Genomic DNA, 27827 nt, shown 5'->3' with positions numbered 1-27827 from the left:
AGACAGGAGTAAGCCTTGAGCACTGCTAAGCGTGGCCCTCCAAAAGAAAAAATTCAGATGGTATTAGAGAAAGTTTTTTATTCGTTTTTAATTATCTCTTAACAGATTGATGTCAATTACCTAGTATCTAATTTTAATGAAATATTGGCAAGGTATCTTAGGCTAACTACTAAGTCGTACCACAGTTTGATTTCATGTCTTAATTTCAATTAAAGTTAAACAGCAATTAAATGGGGATCGAGCAGGACAAATTTCAATTTTAAAGGTACTGGTGTTAAGCTATTATAGCAATGGAATACATTCTGCATACATGTGAGGTCTGTTTTAGGTTTAATCCTCAGCATCACAAAATAAACAGTTCTGTGAATATTTAAACCATGCAATTACGAAGTAGTAGAACATAACGAGGGGGGGTAAAAAACAGTAAAACAGGATGGGGTCAAATACCCACGGTTCCTTCCTGTGAAAAGCACAGGACAGAGGGGGGCCCCCAAGTACTGCAAACTTGGTCTGCAAACGTGGTGGCCAAGGGATGAACATTTTCCATTCTCCCAAGTTCTGCACCCCTGGAGACATGGGGAGTGAGATTATCCAGAATGAAAGCCGAGGGCCAGGGACACAGGGCAAAAGGCTGGTGCCAGGGAGGAGTCCAGAACTTTCCTTGCATGTGTGAGGGCGCCGTGTCAGGGAAGAGCACACAGGACAAGAGGCCAGATGGGGCTTGGCACGGGGCAGCCCCAGCCTTGATGCACGTGGCCTGAGGAACCAGGACGTGCCATCGTCACCGAGCTGTGGAAAGGGCACACGGAGTGCAGAGCGGGGCTGGGAGGCCGCACTGCAGCCAGGGTGGGGAGAGCATGGGGGCCCCCAAAACAGAGCTGGCTGGGGCAGGCCCTGCACCGCCTCCCGGGCCAGTGCACTGAGCCACTTCTTCCGTCCCCTCCCACCCACAAGTGAGATCCTCTGATAAAGGGAAAGTGCAGAGGCAGATGTCTGGGCGCGGCAGACCTGGGGGCATCTAAATCAGATAGGAGAAAAAGGAAACGCTGGGCGCTGGGCGTGTATCTACGCACTTTGCAACAGGAAGGGTTCCAGAAAGCTGTCTAGGGGACAGCGGGAGGAGCAAAAACAAACAGACTTGGAGCCCTGGAGGAAGACGCTTTAATAGCTGATAAAACAGCACTTGTTTTCACAACAGAAGAGCAACACATTTACAAAGAAGGTAAGCAGTTTGGAAAATGGACAAGCCCAACACATTGGTAAAGCTACTTGACCAAGGGGCTTCTGGTGCCAAACTTACCTTCTCTGCATCCCAGGGGGCTCATGCCACAGGCTGGGAGCTCCCAGGTGGGATTCTCACCACCTGCAGCCAGGAGGCATGAGCTTGGCTTGTTCTTCCCCGGTGAGTTTCGCCCATCCCGTCCTTAAGCAATCCCGCCTGCTACCTGACTAGAGAGGCCTCAGCCTTCAGATACCCGGGTGCTCTCCCCCGGTTATTGTCCATGTTTTGCGTCCAGAGGCCTTGGCAACTACTTGCAGGACCGCAGGGCATTATTCATGACAGACAGACTTTCCAGAAGCAAGAAGGAAATGGGGGCTGGGCTCGGGTCCGGGGGTCAGTACATCTCAACAAAATAAAGGACAGGAGTTTTCTAACTCTTCTGCTATTAAGTGTTTTTCTGAAATACTTTAGTGGCTGCTTAATAGTTCATTCTAGAGATGTACCACAACTTAATCCAGGGTTCTGAGGAGGGGACGATTTTGTATCTGTGAGAACAGTATGTCCTGAGATATATTTGGCTGTCGTCATTGGGAGTGTCACTGAGATCCAGAATGAAGAGGCTAGGGATGTTGTTAAAGCCCCAGACGCACAGGCCAGTCCCTGGCTACTGTCACTGTCCTCCCGTTGTTCATCGATTTGCTCGAGCAGGCCCAGTAACATTGCGAGAGGGGCGGAAGAATCGAACCTGGGTCAGCCAGGTTGGCTGCGTGCAAGGCAAACGCCCTACCCCCTGTGCTATGGCTCCAGCCCTACGAAGAATTAACTGCTCCAAATGGCAGCAGTGCTGAGATTGGGAAGCTCTATATTAGACTGCTAGGTTTTTGTTTTTTTTCTTTTCCTTTTTGGGCCACAGCCGGCGATGCACAGGGGTTACTCCTGGCTCTGCACTCAGGAGTTACTCCTGGCAGTGCTCAGGGGACCATTAAGGGATGCTGGGAATCGAAGTCGGGTTGGCCGGGTACGAGGCAAATGCCCTCCCCGCTGTGCTGTCGCTCCAGCCCTAGACTGCTAGTTACTAAGCCTTCTCCTTTCCCTCTTCTCTGGAGCTCACCAAATTAAGGGAGAGTCTAAATAGAACGGTTGCAGATGCAGCCTGGTCTCAAACCCCAGCCCTATCAGTTACCAGTTGAAGAACATTAGGAGAAACTAGTATCTTGCCCGTTCATTTCTCAATATGTAAAAATGGAGAAAACGTAATAGAATTCCAACAGGGCAATGAGGGCAACACAACAACTTTAGAAATGTAAAGCCTCCATCTGAGTCTAAAGACACAGTGCTTTTATGGGCTTCAGTGAGGGCGTGTGCCTTAAAAAAAATAAACAGAATGACAAACTTCTACCGGGGATATCAAAATATGGAAGCCAGAGAGAAGAACCAGGAACAAAATCTTGAAGTCCAGGGCTTTAAGTCAGTGAAGCTGGTGTCTTTCCACGTATTAAGAGGTCTAGAAAATCAAGGGGAATATTGAAAGTTTTAAAAAGCACAGGAAGGGTAAGCACCAGAATAGACTGCCTCACTAGAAGCATTAAAAAACAAACAAACAAACAAACAAAAAAAAACCCATGGTTTTATTAAAAAAACAAACTTCAAGCCACACCAAATCCCAGTGTTAAACAGACTTTTCTTTGTTGTGCTGCCAAGGGTACCAAGCAGGTCAATACTATGGGTGAGCGACACCTCCGGCCACCAACGCGTGTTCCCTTCCCCGCCTCCGCAGGGCTGGGTGAGTGGCACGCAGCCAACCTGGCACTTCCCCGGGCAGTGTCTGGGGGAGCAGGTGACACTGGGACCGAGCGAGCCCAGGACTGAGGCAGGGCCCTTGCTGGAGAGCTGTCCCTGCAGCTAAATGTGTCTCCCACTGGGGGCGGAGCAGAAGTGGAGCGAAAGCCCCCGCCTGAACCGAATCTGGCTGGGTCCAGATTGCCGTCTACGGCTGATCCGTCTCTCAGCCCTCTGAATCAGCTTTATTTCTTAAAACGCTCCTCTTCAAAATAAGCAGAGGCAATCCTTACCTGTAGGACCTGTAAGCTTTTGCTTTCAGATGTTTGTGCTCAACTTTCCTTTTTTTAAAAAAATTAATTATTTTTTTTTTATCTCATCCGCACGGCAAAGTTCCCTATGACGTATTCGATATGCCAAACACAGTAACAACAAGTCTCACGATGGAGACATTAACTGGGCCGGCTCGAGCAACTCGATGAACAACGGGAGGACAGTGCTACCGTGCTATTTTTTATTTTGAGATGAATGAAAAATTTAATAATTCATTTTAAAAAATTATTATTGTAGTTTGGGGAACATATTTTTTCAATTTTTATTTTTAATGAATCGCCATGAAGTGCAGTTACAGACTTACAAACTTTTGTGCTTGGGTTTCAGTTATACAATGCTCGAGTACCCATCCCCCCACCAGTGCCTATTCTCCACCACCAATGATCCCAGTATCCACACACCCCCTCCGCCCGGCTCTGTGGCTGGCACATTCCCCTTTCACTCTCTCTCTCCTTTAGGGTGTTGTGGTTTGCAATACAGGTAGTGAGTGGCCATCCCATTTGGTCCGTAGTCTATTTCAGCCTGCATCTCCCATCCCGAGCAGGCCCTCCAAGCATCCTTTACTTGGTGGTCCCTTCTCTATCTGAGCTGCCTTTTCCACCAGCATGTGAGGCTGGGTTCCAAGCCATGGGGCGATCCTACTGGCCCTTATCTCTACTATCCTTGGGTGTTAATCTCCCATTCTGTTTCTTTATATCCCCCAGATGAGTTGTGCTCAACTTTTCTAAAAAGCTTTTCCTTGGGGGCCAGGGGATGGTGGCAGAGGGGCACTTGTCCTGCACTCCAGCAGAGAGAGTGAGACCATCTCGAAGTCGTGGTCTCTAGACAGAGGTCACTAGCGTGGGGCAGTCACTGCTGTGTTGCTCACTAGCTTTGAAGACGGTGGCTCCCAAGCTAACTATCATTATCACTAATGATACGTGAGCACCGGCAGACCAAGTAACTCTGGGCAGCTTTCAGGTCCGTAAATAGCCCCGCAAGCATCAAGCTCATAATCTCAGTGCCAGAAGCCTCCGAGAAATGCGTGCGCATGCTTCACGCATCAACTGAGGCGCAAGTTTAAAAACAAAGTCCAAAACTTTTTAAAGGGTTCACCTTAAAAAAAAAAATGAACGACTGTGACTAATTCTCAATAAAGTCAAATGACATCAATAGTGGTTACTGGCTGTGTGCGTGTAACCTAAAAGAAAATCGGGACGATGACAACTGTTGTGAGAACGAGCTAGTGTATATGTGGAATGAAATAACACATCTGGGCGAGTTAGCAAAACGAAGAAATGGGCCCCTGTCTTCCCCAGATCCTGACATATTCTGGGTAAAGGAAAGAATTCAGTGGCACATACACAGTACTACCGTGATTTTTTAAGAGTTCCCTGAAATAGCGGAAGGCAAGAATTTTTCACAGTAACTTACGTATTGGACAGGTCTTGACACACTAGTAGAAATCAACACATTCAACGAACTTTTTAAAATTGCTGATTGCTACCTATGTGCCAAGGTCTCTAACACGGTTCCAGAAAATGAAAAATGAATTACTGCTCTTAATGGATTCAGTGAGGGGGAAAAATTGTAGCTATATGATAATGCAAGAGAAGCAGGTGAAGTGTGAACTGTAACTATTATTTAGAAGTTGGAAGTTAAGGACCTCCGGCCTTTAGGGAGGTGAAGGTTTCTTCAGCAGGAGACAGGGTGGTCCTGGGGTGGGGGGCGTGGACAGAGGCTAAGCCCAGCAGGCATGCACCCCATCCCCTTGCAGAGACAGAGGGTCAGAGATGAGCAAGGGGGAAGAACATGCCTCCTGAGGAAATGAGAAAGGGGAAAACAGCAAGGCGAAGGGCGGAAGCAGATACCAGGATGGATGCAGGACATCTAAGGAAGATGTAGGAATCTTGGCTTCAGTAGTTCCTTTAGGGAAGGGGTTCTCGAGAAGCCTAAACTGAGAGGAAAAACAGGATTTTAAAGATCAGAACTGAAGTACTCTACGGCATTGAACTGTACATATCCTACATACTCCTACTAAAGAAAATCTTTTTTTTTCTCTTCTCACTGTAAGTCTATCAATATACTTGCATGAAATAATCTCTTCTCTGATGAACCCCTTTGGGGCATCATTTGCACTGAGAGAATAATCACTCGAAAATGTGAAAGATGACCCAAGGAAAGAAGAAATAGCTTGAAGGGCCCGAGGTAAAACAACTGCAAATGCTCTATTTACAAAAGCCCAAGTCAAGGCTTGGCACTGCCCACGTGCCGACTGCATGTCGGAGTCCGGCCCGACCCGCAGCCAGTCGTCTCAGGGGGCTCCGTCCAGGCGGGGCGGGCTGGGGAGGGGGTGCCAAGGCCGATCCCTGGAGGGGCCCCTGGACCCCCACGCCTGAAACCTAAGGGACAAAACTGTAGAGTGGGTGGGACGCAGTCTGGCCTGAGGAGTCGCGACTGTAGGTCGCTGGAGAAAGATGCCCCAGAGTTTCCCGGGGCGAGTTCTGGGAGGGGGCAGTGGGGGACAGCCCGGGGGGGGGGGGACAGCACCCCTGGGTGCCGCAGCCGGGGCTAATCCCAGAGGCAGCAAGCACGTGTGTGCCTGTGTGTGTGTGTGTGCTGGTGGTGACACTTCTCACCTCCTCCGTCTCCTGTTCCCTTGCATGCCCGGGTTCAATCCCAGATACTGTGTGTGCGTGTGTGCGCCTGTGTGCTTGACCAAGTGTGTGTGCGGCACATGTGTGCGTGTGTGTGCGTGTGTGTGCCTGTGCGTGTGTGCCTGTCCGTGCCCATGTGTGTGCCTGTGCGCCTGTGTGCATGAGTGTGCGATTGTGTCTGGGTGTGAGCCTGTATGCATGCTTGTGTGTGCCTGTGCGAGTGTGTGTGTGTGTGTGTGTGTGTGTGCCCGTCCGTGCCCGGGTGTCAGTGCCTTGCAGGGCCGACGACCCGAGTCCCGGCCCGCGGCCCCGCCCGCCCGCCCGCCCGGCGCTGGGGCCCCCGCGGCGGCGCCGGGCCGGCCCGAGGGGGCAGCGGCCGGGGGCTGGGGCCGCCCCGGGGCCGCGAAGGGCACCGTCTCCTTGGGGCGCCGGCGGCCAGCGGCGGCGGGCGCGGGGTCGCGGGAGGACGCGGCCGGCCGGGGGCGGGGCCGGGGCGGGGCCACAGGGCGACGCGCGGCGGGGCCGGGGCGGGGCCGGGGGCGGAGTCTCGGGGAGGACGCGCGGCCGGGCGGGGCGGGGCCGGGGGCGGAGTCTCGGGGAGGACGCGCGGCCGGGCGGGGCGGGGCGGGGGCGGGGCCAAGAGGGCGGGGCGGGGCCTGGCGGGCCCGGGGCGGGGCCTGGCGGGCGCGCCCCTTCCCGGCGGCCGCGGGCTTCCGGCGCGCGCCCCTCCCCGCGCTCCCGGCATGCTCCGCGGGCCCGGCCCGGCGTCGACAATAACAAACCCGCGGCCCTGCGACCCCGGCCCGCCCGGGCTGCCCCTCGCCGCGGCCCTCGCCCTGCCCCCGCGCCTGCCCCGGCCGGCCCGGCCCGCGCGCCTGCTCGCCGCTCCCGGGCCGGCGGGCGGAGATGGTGCCGGGCGCCGCGGGCCCTGCCGCCGCCCGGGCTCGGGGCCGCCGCGCCGCCCGGTGAGTGCGGGGGGGGGGGCGGGCGGGCGGGGCGCGGGGGGTCACGGGGTCAGGGGCCAGGAGGTCAGGGGGCGAGGGGTCGGGGCCCGGAGTCGGGGTCAGGGCCGGGGTCAGGGTCAGGGCGGGGGCCGGTCGGGCTCGGGGCCGGGCTCGGGGCCGGGGCCGGGCGCGGGGCGGGCGCGGGGTGGTCGCGGGCGCCCGGTGACTCAGCCGCGCGGGGACCCCGTGGCTCGGCCCGCCGGAGTCGCTTCGGGTCCGGTCCGGGTCGGGTCGGGTCTTTCGGGCGCCCTGAGCCGCGCGTCCCGGGGGCGGCCGAGCCGGGCGTCGCCTGCCGCGGGTCCCCCTGGCCGGGCCGGGGTCTGCCTGCCTGCGTGTGTGCGCGGAGGGGTGGGTGGTGCGCAGCCCTGGGATGTGACTCGGGGTGCCTGTGTGTGTTTACAAAGTGGTGCGCAGCCCTGGGATGTCACTCTGTGTGTGTGTACACACAAAGGAGTGCTGCTCTGCCCTGGGATCTGACTGTGTGTAAGTGTGTGTGTGTGTGTGTGTGTGTGTTCACAAAGGAGTGGTGCTCTGCCCTGGCATGTGACTCTGTGTGTGTATGAGTGTATGTGTGTGTGTGTGTTTACAAAGTGGTACACTGCTCTGGGATGTGACTTTGTGTGTGTGTTTGTGTGTTTTATAAAGGAGTGCTGCTCTGCCCTGGGATGTGACTGTGTGTAAGTGTGTGTGTGTGTGTTCACAAAGGAGTGCTGCTCTGGCCTGGCATGTGACTCTGTGTGTGTATGAGTGTGTGTGTGTGTGTGTTTACAAAGTGGTACACTGCTCTGGGATGTGACTTTGTGTGTGTGTTTGTGTGTTTTATAAAGGAGTGGTACTCTGCCCTGGGATGTGACTCTGTGTGTGTGTGTGTGTGTGTGTGTGCAGTGGTGCTCTGCCCTAGGATGTGACTCTGTGTGTTTGTATGTGTGTGTGTTTACAAAGGAGTGGTGCTCTGCCCTGGGATGTGATTCTGTGTGTGAGTGTGTATGTGTGTGTGTGTGTTTTATAAAGGAGTAGTGCTCTGCCCTAGATGTGATTCTCTGTGTGTGTGTGTGTGTGTGTGTGGCTCTTTATAAAGGAGTGGTGCCCTGCCCTGCGAACCCGTGGTGCTCTGACTCTGGGCCTGCACTTAGTTTTGTACCCACTGTGATGTGCCCCCGTGCACTGCCGTTAATCGCTGGGATTTCTGCAGTGGAGAAACCAAACCCACATTTACGTAATCATTCTAGGAAAAAGGAGGTTGTAGGATCGAAACTTTTCCCAGGCAGCCCGGGACGAAAGCCTCATTGATGCGGTTTTTTTTTTTTAATGAAGTCGCAGGAGAAGTGGGGGAGGGAGCGCGGCCTGCAGGAGGATCTGAGATGGGGGCACCCTGGCGGGAGGCGAGGGGGTGCTGCCCGGGCGGTTGGGGGTTCGGGTTCGGGGTTCGGGTTCCGGCGGGGAGCTTTTGCTCCACTGTAGGAAACTCATCTGTCTACACCCCTGGGTGTCCAAACACGCCGCCGCCTTGTCTAGTCGTCTAGTAAAAAGCCTGGAAAGCAACTGGCCACTCCCTCCAGGTGAGACTGACCCTGCGGGCCCGCCTGCTTCCCTCTGGAGGTGGGCGCAGGAGCGGGCGGGAGCTGTGTGTCCACGGCTGCAGGAAGGATGAAACTCTGAAAATGTTCAAGTTGCAATGCAAGTTGTTTTCAGGGGCTGGAATAGAATGTTGCAGAAGCGTTGTGGGGGGTTGAGTTTTCTAGTTCCTGTTAGTCCTAGATACTGTCAGTGCTACATTTTTTCCTCCCCTACTCTGGCGGGTAGAACCTAGGGCCTCCTCACACTGGTGTGAGGGTCATTAAGTCCCATCCCAGCCCCCCCCCCACCCCTTGTTAATATTTCTAAGTTTGTCTTGACTGCTGAATTGCAGATTCCAGATGTGCACTTAAAAAAAAAAATAGCCCCACGTTTCCCTGTGGGTTCAGCCCAAACAAATGAAGGTCATGAGCGTTGGCTGTGTGACTTTGTTTTCACTAAGTTAACTCTTCGTGTCTGTTAGAAAGGAAAGCTTGACAAAGTCTTGCGCTAGATCAGATAAAATTAAGAGTAGCAAGAGCAAATCAAGACTCACCTTTCAAGGAAATAGCAACTCTGACATTGCTCTCGCGTAAATACAGCAAGAGTGACTGCTGCGGAACGTGGCTTTCAGGGAATGAGACTTTACTCAGAACGCCCAGTACTGTTCGGGAAGGGCAAAGTCTAACGATGCTCTTGCCGGTGACTTGAACAACTCCTGGCTGCGGTGATGGGACGCTACGTGCTCTCGCAGCAAGACACTTGGTAACAAAGACCGTTCACTGGTGTTTCTTCTCACGTCAAGTTATTTGTCATGTACTTACATAGATTTTATAGATGGCTGGACTTGAAAATTTACAAAATGCTTCCATGTACACTGGCCACAGAGATCACAGAGCTGAGTTGGTAGTTCCCGGGTTCTTAGAAGTGGCAATAGCGGAGTCACCTCCTCTTTACGCGGCAGGCTTGTCCGCTGGCAGATGCCTCCTCCCGCCCAGGATGAAGATGTGAGGCGAGGAACTGCTCCTGGTGAGATCCCTGCCTCCTTGTCTCGCCTGAGGCGGCCTGCCTGGCCCTAGGACGTTCCCTGGGGCAGCTTCCCCCGGGGCAGTGCTGCCCTGTGGTGACGGGCCTTGGGGACGGGCATTGTTGGTGGGGCGCTGGGAGCTTCGGCCGGGGACACTTTCTGTGAGCCGGCTGAAGACAGATTTCCAGGGGCCACTGAGAAGGGCCTTCTGAAAGGGGCAGCGGGCCAGGTCCGTGTGAACCGGTGGTTTCTTTGGGCAGTCGTGAGGGGAAGATGACCGGCCGACCTCCTGTTCTTCCCTTCTTTCTCTTCTGTGCGGAGAAAGGGAAGGGTGAAATGGGAGTCATCTGCTTTGGAGGGACGGAAGCCGGATGTTCGGTCCCCGGGTAATGTGGGCACCCCATAATGCGCCTTCAACCTTGTAATTGGTACAGCACCCGGGAACCCCTCCGTGAGCGTGCCCCGTGCTCTGAGTTGTAGTTTGCAGGTTTGCTGGCCACACAGTTCTTTTACAGTCCTCTCTCACTCTCTCTGTCCTTCATCTAGTGTCGTCCAGATTCCAGGTGTTCGCTGGACTTAAAAGCAACCTGAGGATATCTGTGTTCCCAGCATCACTCTGCGCCTGGCTTGGGGGGGGTATTCCGCCAAGTGGAGTGAATGCTGGCTGTATCTGTTCAGTTTGGGAGGACGAATAGTCATCTGGCGGGGGGGGGGGGGTCCGGGTTCCTCCCCTTCTCCCCTTTTGTTTCCCACAATGTAGAAATAAGTCTCAATTTTGAATAGATTTGACTCGTTGACAGTAAACTGGAATGACTCTGCTAATCGTGATTCTGGTGATCACGCTATTGTAGGTTGATTTCCAGTTGATTAACTAGACCCCCCCCTCCCCTAAGTATCTCTTGGTCTTTTCTGTCTGCGAGTGAGGGAAAATGCAGCGCCTGTGTTATTGAGTATCTGGACGTGGCACTGTAGCACTGTCCTCCCGTTGTTCATCGATTCTCTCGAGCGGGCCCAGTTGGGACTCCCCGTCGTGAGACTTGCTGTGGATCTGGATGCAACCTCTGTAGTATCAGCACTTTAGAAAGTGCATCTCCGGCTCATTCTGCACTCTCAGACTGTGATGTGAGGTTTCTTTCTTTCACTTTGTTGCTCGTTCTTCGCCTTGGAGGTTGCTGGCGTATCTGAGATGTGTTCTCAGCTTTTCCCCCTCTGGAGACGCTCGTGATCTCTCCCGCCATCTCTCTTAGCAAATGTCTTCAAGTTAAGAGCGACTTTACTTCAAAAATAAATGAAAACAAAAAGTACAGCTTTCTTCCCCTTCCCCTTATTTATAGCTGCCTCTGTCCCAAGGAGTTGAGAAGGAACAATTTTTACTGTTTTGTATCACTAGCTCTCTAACTCAGGGGTAGGGAAAGACTGTTAGGGACCAGCCACCGGAAGACTTTCCAGGAACTGCCAATAGGGCAGCCGTGTGGATGAGTGAGAGTCAGTGGTCAGGGGAGCCTTCTCTGGCCAGCGGAAGGGCGTGGAAGTTTTCGCGGGAGTCGAGCGGGAAGTGGCTTTAAAGAAAGACGCCTGGTCCTCAGCAGGGGTCAGCGGCGAGGGCTTTGCCTCTCACAGTGCCCGGGTCCCGCCAGACCTGATCCCCGAGTGCCGAGCCGGGAGCATCCCTGAGCGATGCAGGGTATGGCCCCAGAGCAAAGCAACAACACACATGGGCTGGCTTTGGAGTCCTTGAGGTCAAAGCGGTAATCACCACAATTTTTTGGTAGTGATTGTGCTCAGTATACTCTTAAGGCATTGGAGACGCATTGTTGCTGTCTCATCGACTAGGTAAAAGTCAGTTTAGTTTATAGATGGCAAAGTGTAGCGAGGTGGGTTTCCAAATGGAAACAAGTCTGTTTCTGTCATGTCAGTGCTAATTTTGTTGTGTGCCAAATCTGGCAAATTCACATGCAGTTTTTAAAGGGACAGGCAACGGTGGTGATTAAAATTGTGAGTCATCTGGGACGGCTGTGGCCGGTCGAGAGGTGGTTCCATGGACCCGGGAGAGAGCGTGCTGGGGGGAACTGTCAGTAGGAAAACGGTTCGGGAGGGACTCAGCGGCCAGAGACCAGGCGGCAGGGAAGTTTCCGGGTTCTGCGATAAGGATGGTGTCGTTGGAAAAGGAGGCGGAGGCTATAAGGGAAAAAAAAAATTCATAGAATTTCGGTGGGCAACTGAAGTTTTGAGAAATAGGAAAATGATAATTTTGTTGACAAAGAGGGGGAATAAACTGTTCTAAATGTAGAAACACTGAAGTGAGTTTTGATAATGGCAGTTTGAGGTGAAAGTATGATTTCTGATCGAACGTTTCTTAAGTGCCAGGCTAAGTACATAAGCTAAGTGCTTAGCACTCCGTCGGGTCAGAGATGTGGGTTGTCTGATCAGCTAAATTGATTTGTGCGCGACACTGGAGTTTTGAACTTGAACTTTAATGTATAGTAGATTCCTCACATTCTGGCAGCAGCCCTGTGAGGATTTTCCCCTTTTTATAATCATATTAGTGTGTTGGGTGGGTGAGTGGGTCACGGCTGCTGGCAGGAGTGGGCCTTGGCTCTGGGCCTTCTGAGAGCAGGTTCGCCCAATGCTGATGACCCCTCCCCCCACCCCCAGTCGGTACCGGGCAGGCTGCAGACCCCCAGGCCCTCGGGCTCGCAGAGGGAGCCTTGTCTGGCTCCTCTCATCAGCTCTTCTAAAACAGAATATCCAGGTTCTTTGGTTCCTTGTAAAGCGTAGTTGTCAGTTCTTTTCCAAATTGGGTAAGTGTGTTTTTCTAGCAGGTATAAATGTGATCTTTAAAATCAGAAAGTGAAAGTCTGACATTCAGATATACTTACTCAAAAGATTGATGCACCAGTCTTGTTTCCTCGCCTTCATTTTTTTTTGGGGGGGGGCATGTTTCTGGGGCCACAGCCGGCTGTGCTCAGGGCTCACTCCTGGGACAGCCCAGGCTGACCACATGAAGGCAGGGGCCCTTCCTGCCCCGCCCTCTCGGGCCCTGAAGACTCGGCATTCATGTATGTGCATCCGTCAGTGCTCAAGAAGTAAACGTGAAAAGTCACCAACAGAATCACATGATGTATCTCATGACTTGCTTTTCTTACCGAATAATACATTGCTGATCCGTATGTGGTTTTATCGCTTAAAAATGCCTCAGTAATGTCAAGTTGTATAGTGTCACCCTCAGTTGCGTGACCAGCCTTGATTGTTGTGTTTGCTTGTTAGGGCTGTAGGGGCGAGGGGAGAAGAGGCCAGAGGGCCAGAGCTCCCCCTCCGCCCAGTCTCCCCGTCCCCTAGGTGCCTGCGGGACCTCAGGCACTGAGTGATGCTGGTGGTCCCCTCCTGCTGCAGAGCTTGAGGGCCGAAGAGTGGCCCCACGCAGGTGCACGGGCCTCCTGAGCGTTGCCTGGCAACCCCTCCCTCAAAAAAAAAAAACAGAACTGGTGCCATGAGAGTGAGAGTTTTTGGGTACCTTTGTGAGCGTCTCTGACTGTTTCTCAGGTATTTTCAGGGGCACAGTTGTTTTGCGTATTTGAATTTTTGAGGTATGTTGCTAGGTTTAAAAGTCTCTTTGAAAATGGAAGTCACATTTATTGTCGGAAACGTGCCTGTCACTGTTCCAGCTTGTCTGCATCTTCCATTCACTATAATCATTAGCGGCGATCCGAAGTGGGGAGCGGGGTGTTTTGGGGACTGGAGCCCGAGTAGAGCAAGTAGGGTGCTTGCCTTGCACGGGGCTGGCCGGGGGCTGAGGCCGGGCGTCATCCTCGATCCCCCAGTCCTGCCAGGAGTGACTCCTCCGGAGCAAGGGCTGGATGGAGGCCCCAAACACTGCCCGGCGTTTCTTCAGAAAGTCTAACGCAGTGCTGAAGCTGCAGCTTGTTCTGAGTGTGAGCTGCCGGTGTGCCCGCTGTCTGCACAGGAACAGGATTGCCCTGCGGCCCAGCCTTTCTGCTTCTCGGTAGAAACTCCAGAGAACCGGAAACAGACCCAAAATGATATTGCCATGACAGTGCCGTGCACCTTATGCACTCAGCCAGATACTGAAAACCCACGGATTGGCGGATATAGAAAACGTGTATCCATAGGATGGAATATTACTCAGTTGTGAAAAGGATGGCATCTTCGGGGTCTGTTTCGTTCCCTTTTGTTTGGCTACACCAAGCGTACTCCTGACTCGGCTCAGGATCTCTCTTGGTGGGCTTGGGGGACCGTTTGGGTAACTCTTGAGACAAAAAGTTATGCTTTTGTTTTGTTTTTGTCTTGAGACAAAAAGTTATGCTTTTGTTTTTTTGAGCCAGATAGAAGGACAAATATTGTATGGTTGAACTTAAAATGAATTTTCTATAATACGCAAATTTCTAGAGACAAACCATATTGACGCGTATGGGGGCGGGGCGGGGTGTTGGACAGGAGAGGAGGAATGGGGTGTTCTTGTGTGTGTTTGGGGGCCACATCCGGCAGTGCTCGGGCTTGCTCCTGGCTCTGCACTCAGGAAGTGCTCCCGAGGGCCGGGGGAGTCAGCCCGATTCCACAGCGGGCCAGGCAAACACCACGGTCGCTGCACTCTCTTTCTGACACTGGAAGGGGGTGTGAGTACCAGCTCTAAAGTTTGCTTGACATGATTCAATGTTTGGGAAGTACTTAGCAGCTGAATTCAAGCAGTTTGCCTTAAAGAATCACTTGGTTGCTCAAGCCCCTTGCTGGGGGCCGCAGCCGCTCTCTGCCCATTCTCTGCCCATTCTCCTCACTGCCGGGGTCGTGCTGCCTCCTGTTTGGGGAGGTCATGAATAAAGCCGCGGTGAACCCTAGGTGCCTGGCTCTCGCCTCTGTTTCCTCTGTGGGTATGGCCCCTCCCCCCTTCTATTGAGAAATCAAGACGTACGTCGTTGCATAAGTGCGGACTGTACCGCAGGATGGTTTGATTTCCAGCGTGTTGGGAAATGGGCTGAGCTAGTACTCCTCCCCTGACTGAGAAGAAAAGGAAAAAGCTCCTCGGGATGAAGACCCAGGGGTTTCGCCTGCTAGTTAGAGTAGTTTGTGTTGGTTACTTCGTATTGGCATTGTGCTAAGTCAGCTCTTCTTTCTAGGTCCTGTGGCTTGTTTGGCACAAAAGTTGCGGGAGGCAGATGTGTCACCGATCAGGGAAGGGTGATTTATTCTTCTTTGTTTGGGGGCCACAGGTGTGGTCTCAGTCAGGGGGGCTGGGGGTCCCCCGGGCCAGGGCCTGCCAAGTCGAGGCAAGCCCCTGCCCACTGCCCTCTCCGGCCCAGAGAGGGGTGCTCAGAAGGAGATAGGTACCGGCACGCTTTGAAAAATGCGATGATTTTACACACTGCACGTGGGTTGATGGGAGAAGATGGAATTCAGTCAAATTGTGTGACTTTTGACTTAGATCACACAAAGTCGGTGCTACATGATATTTCTTTTACTAAGAAAATAGTAAGAAATTTACAATGTTTTCTTTCATGTGCCCTCTTAAAGCAGTTATTTATTTTTGTTTGAAGACATAAAAGTTTTTACTTAAAAGAACTGGACTTGGAGAAGTGGGAGAGGAGGGAAGGAGAGAGAAAGCCCTGCTGGAGAGAGCAGGACTTTCTGGTGGGCCAGGGCCCCCCCTAGAGCGGCTGTGACTCTCCCCACCCTCCCTGCCCCGCCCGCAGCCTCCCTGGTGCTCCCAGTAGGACTGGGTGGGGCGCTGGCCCGTGAGTCAGTGTTTGGCCCGGGCTGCGGCTGGCGGTGCGCCAGGCCTTGCGTTGCTGGGACTCAGCCCCGCCAGGGGTGGCCCTGGGCCGGCCCGACACCCAGCTGTGCCCGGGGCTCGCGCCTGCCCGGGGCACAGGCGCCTCCACCCTCTGCGCTCTCCCTGGCCCTCGAAGTCCTGCTTTGGCGTTAAAAGTCTTGCCAGAGCTTAGACCGTGCCTGCGTGAAGTTGAAAATTGGTCTTTCTGTTTTCTTGTGGTGTTTGGTCTCTGTAGTAAGAAAAAAAATTGCAATGAGCTGTAGAGATACCTTTTTTTTTTTTTTTTTTTTTTTTTTTTTTTTGAGATACCTTTTTCTACCCCAGATATGTCTGTCTTGCTGTGAAGCTGGCATGACCGTCTGAAAAGGAGTACTGTGGGATTGAGCTTGTAGCCCAAGGCAGAAATAGGGTTTTAAGACGTCCTCCTCTGCAGGGACCCTCCCCGGCATGCAGTGCTCCCACCCCTTGCAGCCCCCTCTCTGGGCCGGAAGCAATCTTTTCCTCTTTTAAGACTCATGTCATGTCTTTTTAAGGCGGGTAACAGAGACCTTAACGTGTCCGCGTTATGCGGAGACTCTGCTGATGGAAAGTGGGGCTCTCCCTGGTTTCCCTGTGTCTGCCCTGGGAAGGGATGGCGCCGTCTCACTCCGTGCACTGCATCGCTGCTTGCAGAGACCGTGCAGCCCCGAGACCGACCGACAGACAGCCTGCTCGACTGCCTCTCTGTGTGCCTTGCGGGCTTCCTGGGGAGACTCTGGGGAGCACCCCGGTCAGCCACGCACGACGCAGTGTCGGCTTCAGGGGACTCAGGCCGACGACAGTCAGACACCCGTTGGATCTCTCGTGCCCTGTTTATCGCCGCAGATTCAGCCGTGGGCGACTTCTCACCGCTTTGACGTGATTTCATTGAGGAATATTCCTAGGAAGGCAGCAGCTTCTGATTTGCTGTTGAGTAAAAGTAGCTTCTTTGCTTCTTCGTTCTCATCAAGATTAGGAGAGATAGTCTAGAGTTAGGATTTTTTTTGTTGTTGTTCTGGTTTGGTTTTTAGGCCCCACCCAGTGCTTGGGAGGAGTTGCTCGTGGCAGTGCTCAGGGGCCCCACGGGGTGATGGGGTGATGGAACCCGGCTGTGCCACGTGCTGGGCACGCCCCCCCCCCCCCCCCGTTGCGTTGCTGCTCTCGCCCCAACAATTTTAAGTGGCTGCTTAATAGAATTGTTTTCTCCTACGTGATATTTTCTTTGAAAAATGATGAGTTGGGGCTGGAGCGATAGCACAGTGGGGAGGGCGTTGGCCTTGCACACGGCTGACCCAGGTTCAATTGCCAGCATCCCACGTGGTCCCCCAAGCGCCGCCAGGAGTGATTCCTGAGTGCAGAGTCAGGAGGAACCCCTGAGCTTCACCCGGTGTGACCCGAAAAGGGGAAAAAAGAGAGAGATGAAGAAAGATGAATAGCAGAAGATTGCATTGAAAGAGCCTTTCCCCCCTACTCATCCTATAGTGTTTGGAGCCATCTTTTTTCGTTGTCACAGGATACAATTTTCACTTAAAAAAGTTCTGTTCCAGCAGAATGTGTGGGTGTGCAGAGGGCCCCCGGGGAGACGGCAGCTTGCCGGGGAGCTCCCGGGCGCCCTCGGTGCTTCCCGAGGTCCTGTTTCTGTCCGGCTGCCAGACTTGACTAGAAGGAAGAAATCGTTCTTCTAGTCCAGGTGTCCACTTCTTCTAGTCCCGTGAAGAAGGTGCCTCCGTTCCTCGGGGTGTGTTTTGGGAGTTACAGAGCACACTGGAATGTTGGTTTTTATCTGATGTTGCTTTGGTGTTGGTGCCCCGGGAAGCTTCAGCTGGTCTCCTCTGCTCCCCGTGCAGTGCTCAGGGACCGCCGGGCTCCAGCCCCTCGAGCCTCTGCACCCAGCTCTGTCTTTCCCTGGGCTGTGCTTCCGGGAAGCTGGCATCTGCGCTGTGCCTGCAGTTGGCTACGGCGCTTTGCGTGCTGAGCGCCAGGGCTCGGGTCTCGGCGTGGACACGCATGCTTGCAGGGCTGGAGACGAGACGTGGCCTGTTTCCTCCCGTGCGCTGGCCTTCACTGCAGCTGCCCTCCTGACTCTGGGCTCTGCCTGGCTGCCTGACGGAGCGCATCCCGAGAGCCTGTCGGACAGCGGCCATCAGGACGGAGATGGCCACTGAGTGTGGGGGGGAAGTCAAAGTCTTGCCCAGCATAGATGGCTGGAGGTGGGGCGTGTCATGTCGCGTGCTTACATGGAACTTTTATATAGGTATTGCCAGTCGTTGGATTTCAGAGTAAATAATGTCACAGACTCATAAAATAGTTCAATCAAAACAACAGTATTATTCCAGAAAAAATAATGAAATGGCTGTCAGTTAAAGCGAATAGCTGTATCGTTTTCTCCTGTTGTAGGGATGGGAACATAGGAAGTTTCTTCATGTTTTAAAGATCTTTATGTAGTTATTAACTTAGGGGGTGGCTCACCGCGGTTCCGGGGCTGTGCCTAGCTCTGTCCATGGGGGTCATGCCTGGTGGTACTCGCACTCAGGGGACCGGATGCTGTGCTGGAGATTGGACCAAGGTCCACTGCACTCAGGGCACACACATCTCCGTCTCTCGGGCCCCTGTTTCAATTTTGTATTTTCATAGCATGGAACGTTTTTGGCACACCTGCAGTGCTCAGGGCTTATTCCTGGCTCTGCCCTTGGGGATCGGGTGGGCTTTGGGGACCAGAAGGGGTCCCAGAGGTGAAACGCTGCTTGAAGTGCCTTGGCTCGCTGCACTCGGTCTGCCCCCAGCGCCCGCCGTAGCTGGGGAGGGAGGGGCGCACCCGCTGGTGCTCAGGGCTGACTCCGAGCTCTGCACTCAGCATCACTCCTGGCGGGCCCAGGGAGCTATGTGAGGTGCGGGAGGGGACCTCGGTCGGCTGCAGGGTAGGCCGATGCCCTGCCCTCTGTCTGGAATGAACCTTTGTAAGCACTGGAATTGGGATTGGCTCGGTCATGCTGACTGCCAGCCTTGCTTCCGCCTTTTGGCTCCACCGGCTGGGACGTGGCCCCAGGGTAGCTTCCCAGATCCTCACTTGTTAATGGCCAAGGAAGAGTTTCAGCCAGGTCTTTTGAAATTCTTTCATAAAAGTCCATTGTTTTTCCTCCTCTTTGAGTCAGATTAAAATCAGAGAGCTGGTGCACTGGCGGCCAAGTGTTTTGCCGGCTTATCACCGACACTAGGACCTAGGTGATGACATTCTCTCTCCTCGGCATTCTTTTCTTTTTCTTTCTTTCTTTTTTTTTTTTTACAGGTGATCTTACTGCACGTATGTTCTTTACTAAGATTGTCAGCCTTATTGAAAATGGTTTTCTGGGGCCAGAGTAGTAGAGGGGTTAAGTGCTTGGCTTGCATGAGGTCCACTGGGGCTTGATCCCTGCCACCATGTTTTCCCCGGAGCTCTACTGGGAGTGATCCCCGAGCACAGAGCCAGGAGTAAGCCCCGAGCACCGCCGGGTGTGACCCGGTCGCCCTCCTCCCACCCGAGTTACTCCGAGGGCAGAGGTGAATGAGGAGCCAAGTGGTTGCTTATGCTCACTCTCCACCTGTTTCCTTGGGGTGATTTTACCTGAAAAGGCCTCACCGGCTACCAGAGTGGATGCTTGGAGAGCAGGGCTGGGGGTGGGCCCCGCGCGGCTCCCTGAACTCGGCTCAGAGCCATGGACCCCGTGCAGGACCCACGCGGATCACAGGACTAGTAGTCGAGCTCCTTGAGTCCCTAAGCCTCTGCCCGCCCCGGGGCTTTCTGGAGAGGTCGCCGTTACAGTAGATTCCCACTGATTCGGAACCCAGGAACGTCGACTGTCAGAGTCTAATGGAAACCTAGAAACACACACACACAAAGTGCTGTCGAAACAAGCCTGCTCTCTCCATCCATGTGGGGTTGGGTTTGGCTCTCGGGCTCACTGCTGGGGGTCCCGGGGACCACAGGCGCTGCCCGGGATGGACGCGGGCCAGCCACGCGCCAGGCAAGCGCCTCGCCCAGGCCCCATCACGCCTGCTCCCGTCCCGTATGTTTTTATACGTACCAGTATTTTGCCGATCTTATCTGTGGCTCTTCCTGACCTTTTCCTCCCTTCCTTCCTTGGATTGTTTCTGCTGGACTGTTTTGAAACATTGCGAAGATTTTTGTGCCATTGATTTTTTTTTTCAGAATTCATTGTTGCTTTACTACAGTGCCGCCTCAGCCCCCGCCCCCGAGTAAGTGAGCCACCAGCAGTGCTCAGGGCGTGCTCCGGGGGCGGCCACACGCCAGGCGGGCACCGCGGCCCGGAGCTTCCACTGGGCCCGCAGAAGTGTGCCGGCTCATGCCGTGCGACCCTGGGCCTCTGCCTTTATTTCAGAACGTGCCTTTCAGAGCAGTCTGATCCAGAACCCTGTGTGTGAACTTCCGACCTTCAATATCTTCTCACAGCTCCTTGGGTGGAACTCCTTCCTGTCTTTTCTTTTTGAAGCCATTTGTTGAAACTGGCTTGTCTTGTAGAATATTCATTTCTGATGCCTAGCCTCTTAGAATATTAAGTTTTCTCCGTAACCCTTGTTCAGTGTTTTCTTTCTGTGTGGAGATTGGGAGGGCTCAGGGCTGACTCCTGGCTCTGTGCTCAAGGATCACTCCTGGTGGTGCTCTCAGGGGACCACATGGGATGCCGGAAGTTCTTCTCTCTCTCTCTCTCTCTCTCTCTCTCTCTCTCTCTCTTTCTCTCTCTCTCTCTCTCTCTCTCTCTCTCTCTCTCTCTTTTGACATATGCTTTGTGCCTGCAGGAACCCTCCCTGGTCCTGGGTCCAGGCCACGCTCCCAGGGTGATTTTTCATCATCTTAAGAACCTCTTCAGGGCTGGAGATAGAGCACAACGGGGAGGGCGTTTGCCTTGCACGCGGCCGACCCGAGTTCGATTCCCGGCATCCCATATGGTCCCCTGAGCACCGCCAGGAGTAACTCCTGAGTACAGAGACAGGAGTAACCCCTGAGCATCGCCGGGTGTGACCCAAAAAGAAAAGAAAAAAAAAACTCTTTCTGACACATAGCGGATTTTCTGCCATCCTACTTTGTTTTATCTTGAAAATTGTAAAAATTGTATTTAAAAAATACACTAGCTCAAAAACAATTGCCACAAGAAGTGGGAAAATTGCAGAGGGGGAGATTAGAACGTGTACAGGCGAATCCTAAGCTGTGCTCTTCCTGCGTGTTTTCGTAGGACGGTCATGCCCTTGCTCCCCTGGGGGCCCGAGTGCCAGTACGGCGAGTGGGGTGCTGGCCCCCCAGAAGTCCACATGGGCCCCTAGCACTGCCCGTCGAGGAAGCCCTGAGCACGGCCAGGGGTGACCCCCGGACCAGAAGAGGGTCTTTTCATTGAGACGACCAGGATGTCAGCAGCACGGGAACCTGAGGCCCGCTCCTCTCCCGCCGCCGAGCCCTTGTTCTGGAAGCTCAGAGGGTGCTAGGTTCAGGGATGCGCGGCCGGCCACGGGGACAGCCAGGCTGCTGGCGGGGACCTGGCGGCCTCTCGGCTGTTTCCAGTGAGTGCTGCAGGCTGGGGTGGAGGCTCTGTGAACGGGCTAGCTGGGTCGTGGAGCTGGGTCTTGGTGTTCCGCGTTTCTGCCTGTAGCCGTCCTGAACAACCCGTGGCCTCTCTTCCCCGCTCACGTTCATAGAGACGGTGCTTAGGAAACATCAGTGAGTGCACACACAGTTTGGTGTGAGTGACAAGATGAGTGACCGGTGAAGAGTCCTTCATGGTCACGCGATGCGCGGGGTGCTTGGGGCACGCGGCGCAGATGGGACCTTTGGCGCCGAGGGCCGCAGGCCTGCGCGGGTCCCAGCAGGTGGCGGCTGTGGCGGGGAGAGGTTGGCACGGCCGTGCGCGGGTGAGGGTGCGGGCCAGGACGCAGCCCGTCTGGCGAGGGCCGCCGGTGTGGCTGGGGCAGGGCAGGGGGGCCAGGAGGGTCTCAGCACGCTGGCCGGCGGCGCTCGCTCCCGAGCCTGGGGGACAAGCTCCGTGACAGGGAGCATCAGGTGCGACTCTGGAGCTGGGTCAGAGCTGGTGTCGCCGCTCCTGAGGCTGTCCGTGCGGATGCTCCCGTGGAGGGCGCAGGGGCCGTTGCAGCCCTCTCTCGGCCTCCCTTTTAGGCAGGCTGGCCCAGATGGTGGAAGGGAAGAGGCACAGTGCGGGCGGGGTGCAGGGCCCGGGCCCTGAGCGCGGACCAGGAGTGAGCCCTGAGCACATGGTGAGGCCAAAGCCCCAGCCCTGCCTCCCTACCCCCCCCCCCAAAAAAAAAACACAGGTCGACGGCTGCTGAAAATTCAAGGTTTGCTCTTACAGCTGGAAGCTCTGTATGATGCTACGTTGACTCTAAATGGGGGGCTGGAAGGAAATCTCACAGAATATTTTTAGGGGGAAATTTGAGTATGAACTAGGGGTTAGATCATGTGTCCGTGTTAACTTTCATTGTTTGGAAAATCACGGTATCACGGTCCTCCCGTTGTTGATCGATTTGCTCGAGCGGGTCCAGTAACGTCTCCATCATGAGACTTGCTGTTACTGTGTTTGGCATATCGAATACACCACGGGGAGCTTGCCAGGCTCTGCCGTGCGGGCGAGATACTCTCGGAAGCTTGCCGGGCTCTCTGAGAGGGGCGGAGGAATCGAACCCAGCTCGGCAGGGTTGGCCGGGTGCAAGGCAAACGCCCTACCGCTGTCCTATCGTTCCAGTTTGGAAAATAAGCATTAGAAAATCCTCTGAAGGATCTTTGGATCAATATGTATGAAATTGCCCGTAATTTGGATGTTCTTTTGCCTGTGTGGACGGAGGCATGTGTGACCCCTCCTAGAGAGGAACCGCACGGCTGGGACCGCGCCCCCCTGGGCCAGCCCGCGTGAGGCAGGGCTGAGGGGCCCGGCTGGGGCCTCCCCATCCTTTCTTTTTGTTGCTTGGTGGCTTGTTTCCAAATGTGATAAAATCATACCAACACAGAAGAGTTAGAAAAAAAAACTTTAAAAGAGAGTATCTTAGGCTAGTGATAATCACTGTAGAAGACTTTGTTTAGTCGTGACTGTTGTGTCTTCCTGCACTGCCTCACACACATTCATGGGCGGGGGCTCCTTCACCCCAAGGCCCATGTGCATGTCACCCACAGGGTGAGCCTCTTTGCATCACCCAACTCCTAACATGGATCCTTCCTCACCACCGTTTTCCGTCGTTGCATGTGTGTCAGATTCTATCATGTTTGCTTCCTTCTTAAGTAATGTCTTTGCCGGTTTAAGGAGCTTAAGGACCTCAGGGCTACCCCAGCGGGTTTGCTCCAGAACGCCTGTCTCGGCGTGGAGTTTCCCCTAGAGTGTCGGGTCCTGTCGCACACCGACGTGCCCTCATCAGGCCGGGACTCTGCGTCCTGCCCCTGGGAAGGAAGCAGGCGGCACCTTTGCTCTCTGGGCCACCCCGCCTGCCCCGGCATCTCATCAGACCCCGCCCGCTGCCCTGCCCCCACGCCTCGTGCGTGGAAGGCCTCCGTGTGCAGTGAGTCCTGTGGCGTGCATTCAGGTCCTCGGCAGGAAATGCTTGCTGAGCACACTCATGTGACCTTGGGTCGCCCCCAGCTGTGCCCGGGGCCAGGGGCCCTCCCTTCCTGGGGGATTGGGCCCTCTGGTGCTGCACGCAGAGCACGAGCCAGAGCCCTGCACCGCCACTCCGACCCCTTCTAAGGTTCCCAATAGCTTGTTTTGTTCCGCGCGTGGAGGCGTGGCTTGGGAGTGACCCGGGGGAGCAGGTGTGAGAGGTGGCCGGAGGACGCCGCCCCCGCTGTCCCGGTGGGTGTTAGTGCCGGGACTCAGCACAGGAAGGCAGTTGGCGGGAACCTTCCCGCAAGAGCCTGGGCAGCCCTCTCTCCTTCACGAGTTCCAGCGTTTTTTTTCATGGGAAACAAGAACGTTGGTATTCTCCAGCGAAAGACAAGTAGTTAAGTCAGAATATACTTGAATTTTTACAGGACGCCTATGGGGATCAAACAAAGACGTTCAATAATAAAACATTTTATAAAGCATTCTAAATAGCTGTGAGGAGAGCCCGAAGAGTCAATGTCGCACCAGGGCGCCTGCCTTGCCTTGCGTGTGCCTGGCCCAGATAGGGCCCCTGCATCCCCCGGACACCCCCAGCTCCACCAGGTGTCAGCCCAGAGCACAGAGCTAGGAGTCAGAGAGCCGGGAGTCAGCCCAGAGCACAGCCAGGCGTGCCGTAGCACCAGACCCAAACAAGACAGATCAGTGGTTGCCCAGACCAGAGTACGTTTTCTCAAGCGCCAGCTTCCGCTCTCTCCTCCAATGAAACTGCCCCGCGAGCAGACACATGACTACGCGTGTGAGCAGAGAACAGCCCGGCTGGCCGGCCGGCGTTGCCAGTCCTGGCATCCGAGGCCGCGGGGATGTGTGGCGGGTCAGAAGCCTGCTGCGGGCGGGCAGGCGGGGGAGGCTGTGCTGGGCACATGGGTGTGAGTGAAGAGGGTCAGAGAGAGCCAGAGCGAGAGAGCAGCTCCTCAGACTCGGGAGCGCGTGAGTCTGGCCCAGGGGGGCACAGCACAGGATGCCCGCCTGTTTTTCCTGTGGCTTTTGAGGGGTAGACCCCTCCCCGCCACCCCTCCGCTTCAGGCCTGGGCTGTGCCTGCAGGGCATGGGCTCCAGGCGGTCCCCTGTGCCTGGCTGTCGCCCCCATCCCAGCAACCCTCGTGGGGTCCTGGGGTCGGCACTGCCTTCCTCAGGCCGAGTGAAGCGCAACTTTGCTGAGGTTCCTGGGGCGCCTGCCCGGGCTCCTGTCTCAGGCTGACTCGCAGGATGCCTTGGCGGGGGCGTCAGGAGTCTCGCTCCCTCCCGACGCCCTGGGGCCGTCAGCGTCCTCGTCTCTTGCTCTCCAGCTCTGAGGGTGTCAGCTGGCCGGAGAGAGTTGGGGCTGCAGTAGCAGCCGGGCTGGGCTGGGCCAGGCCGGGCCGGCACATCTTGCCTGCCCTTCCTTGTTGGGAACGAGAGAGGCAGGCCTGCTCGTAGCCAGTGCGGGGCAGGGCTCACAGGGGCGAGGCCACCTGGAGATTTGTCTGAGCGAGCGTAAACCTCCTCATAGTACATTTTTATTCCTTTTTTGTTTGAAGAAACTACAGTAGTTCAATAACTTGTCCAAGGTCGTAATTAGTAACAGAGTCAGAATTGAAATCGGGCACAGACTTCATGGCCCTTTCTTTTTCTTACCACTTACATTTAAAAAACTGGGAGCTGGGTTTTATAGTCTCTGGGTCTTGGCCGTTGATGGGATTACACGGTGCCAGGGGGCGAGTTGGTGGGTGTGACCCCTGCCTACTGGAATTCGAAGGATCTGGGTGGAGGATGCTCAGCCCCGATCTGAGCAGGCTTGGAGATCTCAGCCCCGGGACCCGCATGCCTGTGTTCCTCTGCCGGTACCTTCATGCGTGTGGAGAGTGGTCTCAGCATGGTGGTGGCTGGTTCTGGAGGGCTTCGGTTGGCGGAGCTCTGCTCGGGGCCGGGAGGGAAACTCGACATCTTACTATCTCATTCCTACTTTGGACAAACTGGCAGGCCACCGAATGTAACCTGCCCACGCAGCAGAGTCTGGCAAACTCCCCGTGGCGTACCCAATATGCCAAATACCAGTAACAATGATGGGTCTCATTCTCCTAAAGAGCCTTGAATATGGCACTTTTTAAAATCTCGGGGCTAGGACGAAGGAGACCTTACTGGGGCCTGCTCGAGGGAAATAATGGCTGTAGCACTTGCCACTGGGGAGCTGTTTGTGTTGGGGGGTGGCGGGGGTTGAACCAAGAAGTGGAATTGCCAGGTCATACGGAAGCTCTGTTGTTCTTTTTTGGGGGGGGGGGTCACACCCAGGGATGCTCGGGAGTCTCTCCTGGCTCTGCACTCAGGAATTACTCCTGGTGGTGCTCGGGGGACCCTCTGGGATGCTGGGAATCGAACCCGGGTCAGCCGTGTGCCAGGCAAACGCCCTCCCTGCTGTGCTGTCGCTCCAGCCCCAGCTCTGTTGTTCTTGAGAAATCAGAGGTGATTTTAAAAGACGTATTTAAGCATCTGTCGCATACTAAATTGCTTCTCTGTATAACCAGACCTTTTTTTCTTTTCTAGCTCATCCAATTTAACCAGTAATGCCATTCAATTGCCAATATCAAGCAAAGCAAACATAAGCCAGTTTTAATCTGCTAAGAAACGTGGTAATCCTTTCACAGTGCCTGAGGTGAGTGACGGTTCTCTATACCCTGACTTTGATCTGTAACATTTTAAGTGATTTTGGAAACAATTCAAACATATTTTCTGAGTATAGAGGTGAACTGTTAGTTCTGATGAAAGACAGTTAGTGGATAGGTCTCACTTAGGCAGAATATGAAGAACGAGAAGCCCAGGCAGAGGTGGAAACCGGGACTCCTTAGGCTGGAGGCCTCTGGTAGCCGCCAGATGGGAGGGGGGAGGGGACGGGGGAGGCGGGGTCTCTGGGGGTGACACGCTGGGATTTCAGTGGCGTGGTTGGTGACGGTCACATGCAGAGGTGTGAAGCAGATCCCTGAGATTCCACAATACTGTAGGCCAGTGACAAGTCAGAAAACAGAGAGATTTTATGAGGAGACATTGTTGATCTGTTAGATGAGTATCCACAGAAATAGCACTTGCCTTTGGCCTTTGTTCTTGCCCGGTCATGTTTCTCTGCAGCACACAGCTGGGGGCTGATTTTCTGCGGCCTTTCACCACTCGCTGTCTCATTGTGGGATAAAAGATGACGATGACACGATGACGTTTGAAATGTGCGCCTTTGTGTGGGAGGTCTCGATTTGGTCCGCTGGTTAAACGCTAGACTCGTTTGAAGGGTCCTGACCCCAGCCCTGTGCCACTCGGCTGCGTTCCGAGGGTGTTCGACCTCGAGGAATGGACGGGTTTTCTTTGGGGTTGAGAAGTGCACGTTGGTGCTCAGGGAGCGGTTCTGTGCTGCGGGTTCGACCCGGGGTTCCCGCGTGCAGCGGGTGCTCCAGCGCTGGGACAGATACCACTGCCCCTGGGATAATTTTCAGGGTCAGCAGGTGGAATGCAGATTAAGAGGCAGTTGGTGGGAATAACTAATTTCTCCTAACGTGCAAGGATCCGTTACTCTTACCTGTTGCTCGAGTATTTATAATAGTTTAAAATCATTTGTAACAGTAAAATATTTTTTTTACTGTTATAACAAAAAAATCAGAGGAAGAACTTTCAAAGAAAATGGTGACTTAAAACTGATTTGTGTATTTCACACTTTTCGTGTAACCGTCTACATTTTAGGTATTTCAAATGTAGAAGTTACAGGAAAAGTGTGAAATACACAAATCAGGGTTTTTTTTTTTTTTTTTTTTTTTGGTGTTTGGGTCACACCTGGCAGGGCTCAGAGGATCATATGGGATGCTGGGAATCAAACCCAGGTCGGCCACGTGCAAGGCAAATGCCCTACCTGCTGTGCTATTGCTCCAGCCCTACAAATCAATTTTAAGTCCCCATTTTCTTTCTTAAAGTCCACGGGGGCTGTAGTCTGGCTGTATTTTGATTTTTACCCTGCATACAGAAGACGAGTGCCTGAGAACTGTGATGTGGCTGGAGCGGAGGCAGGAGAGGCTGGGTCTGTGACCTGTGCAGACGGGGTCACTTTCCTCTGCTCACCTGGGGCAGGTACCCCTCCGCTCCCCCCAGGGCCTGCTCTGAGGAGTCTGTGCATCTTTCCTGGAGTGGGTTGGAGAATTCTGATAAAGCAATTACGCTTTTTGCTGGTTTCATTACTGTCTTTTTTTTTTTTTTTTTAGCAACAAATGACAAGGTGTCTAGCCATGTTAACATCAAAAACAAGCTTTGGTTTTTGTTACTTCTGTAGTGTTGCTGTATGGATACTTTTGTAGTTGGTGTATGTGTAACTGATCCCTTGTCTTGTTCCTTTCAGTGATTGCATGAGAGAGTGAGGGCTCAGCTCCCAGAAGCCAGAGAAGTCATCATGAAGTTATATGTATTTCTGGTTAACACTGGAACTACTCTGACATTTGACACTGAACTTACAGTGCAAACGTGAGCTATTTTCCATTTATTTTCATCAGTTTTTCATTTCCTGTAGCAAAAAGCTAGGGATTTGGTCTTCAGAAAAATGTTCCTTACTATATAAGAGTAGCAGTGTGTCTGGTAAGTCTGAAATTTGTTATCGAAAAACATGACGTATAGAGTCGTCATCTTTTACTTTGTTCTGTGTGAGCAAATAGTTCATTCATAATTATCCAGCTTACCTATAAACTTAGGTCTAGGAAGAGCTCTCAGGTCGAAGTAAGTCTTCATGAGTGATTGTTGTTACGAGTTTTACAGGGCATCGATCAAGGAGTCACTGCTAGTTACATCAAAATCGCAGGCATCTGTCCCCTTTGTGTTGT

General features: G+C 53.9%; 1 protein-coding gene across 1 annotated transcript in view; it reads left to right on the top strand.

The window, feature by feature from the left end:
* The first annotated feature begins 9465 nt into the window (after positions 1-9465).
* RB1CC1 (RB1 inducible coiled-coil 1) overlaps positions 9466-27827 on the top strand; it is a 60611-nt gene continuing 42249 nt past the window's right edge. The window contains exons 1-3 of the mRNA XM_056109696.1: positions 9466-9557; positions 25528-25636; positions 27353-27474. Of these exons, the coding sequence (XP_055965671.1) occupies positions 27404-27474 (71 nt within the window). The 5' untranslated portion in view covers positions 9466-9557; positions 25528-25636; positions 27353-27403. The remainder of the gene's footprint in view (positions 9558-25527; positions 25637-27352; positions 27475-27827) is intronic.

Source organism: Sorex fumeus, unplaced genomic scaffold, assembly GCF_029834395.1.
Source record: "Sorex fumeus unplaced genomic scaffold, SorFum_2.1 ptg000002l, whole genome shotgun sequence".
NCBI classification, from domain to species: Eukaryota; Metazoa; Chordata; class Mammalia; order Eulipotyphla; family Soricidae; genus Sorex; species Sorex fumeus.
This window is presented reverse-complemented; position numbering and strand designations above follow the sequence as displayed.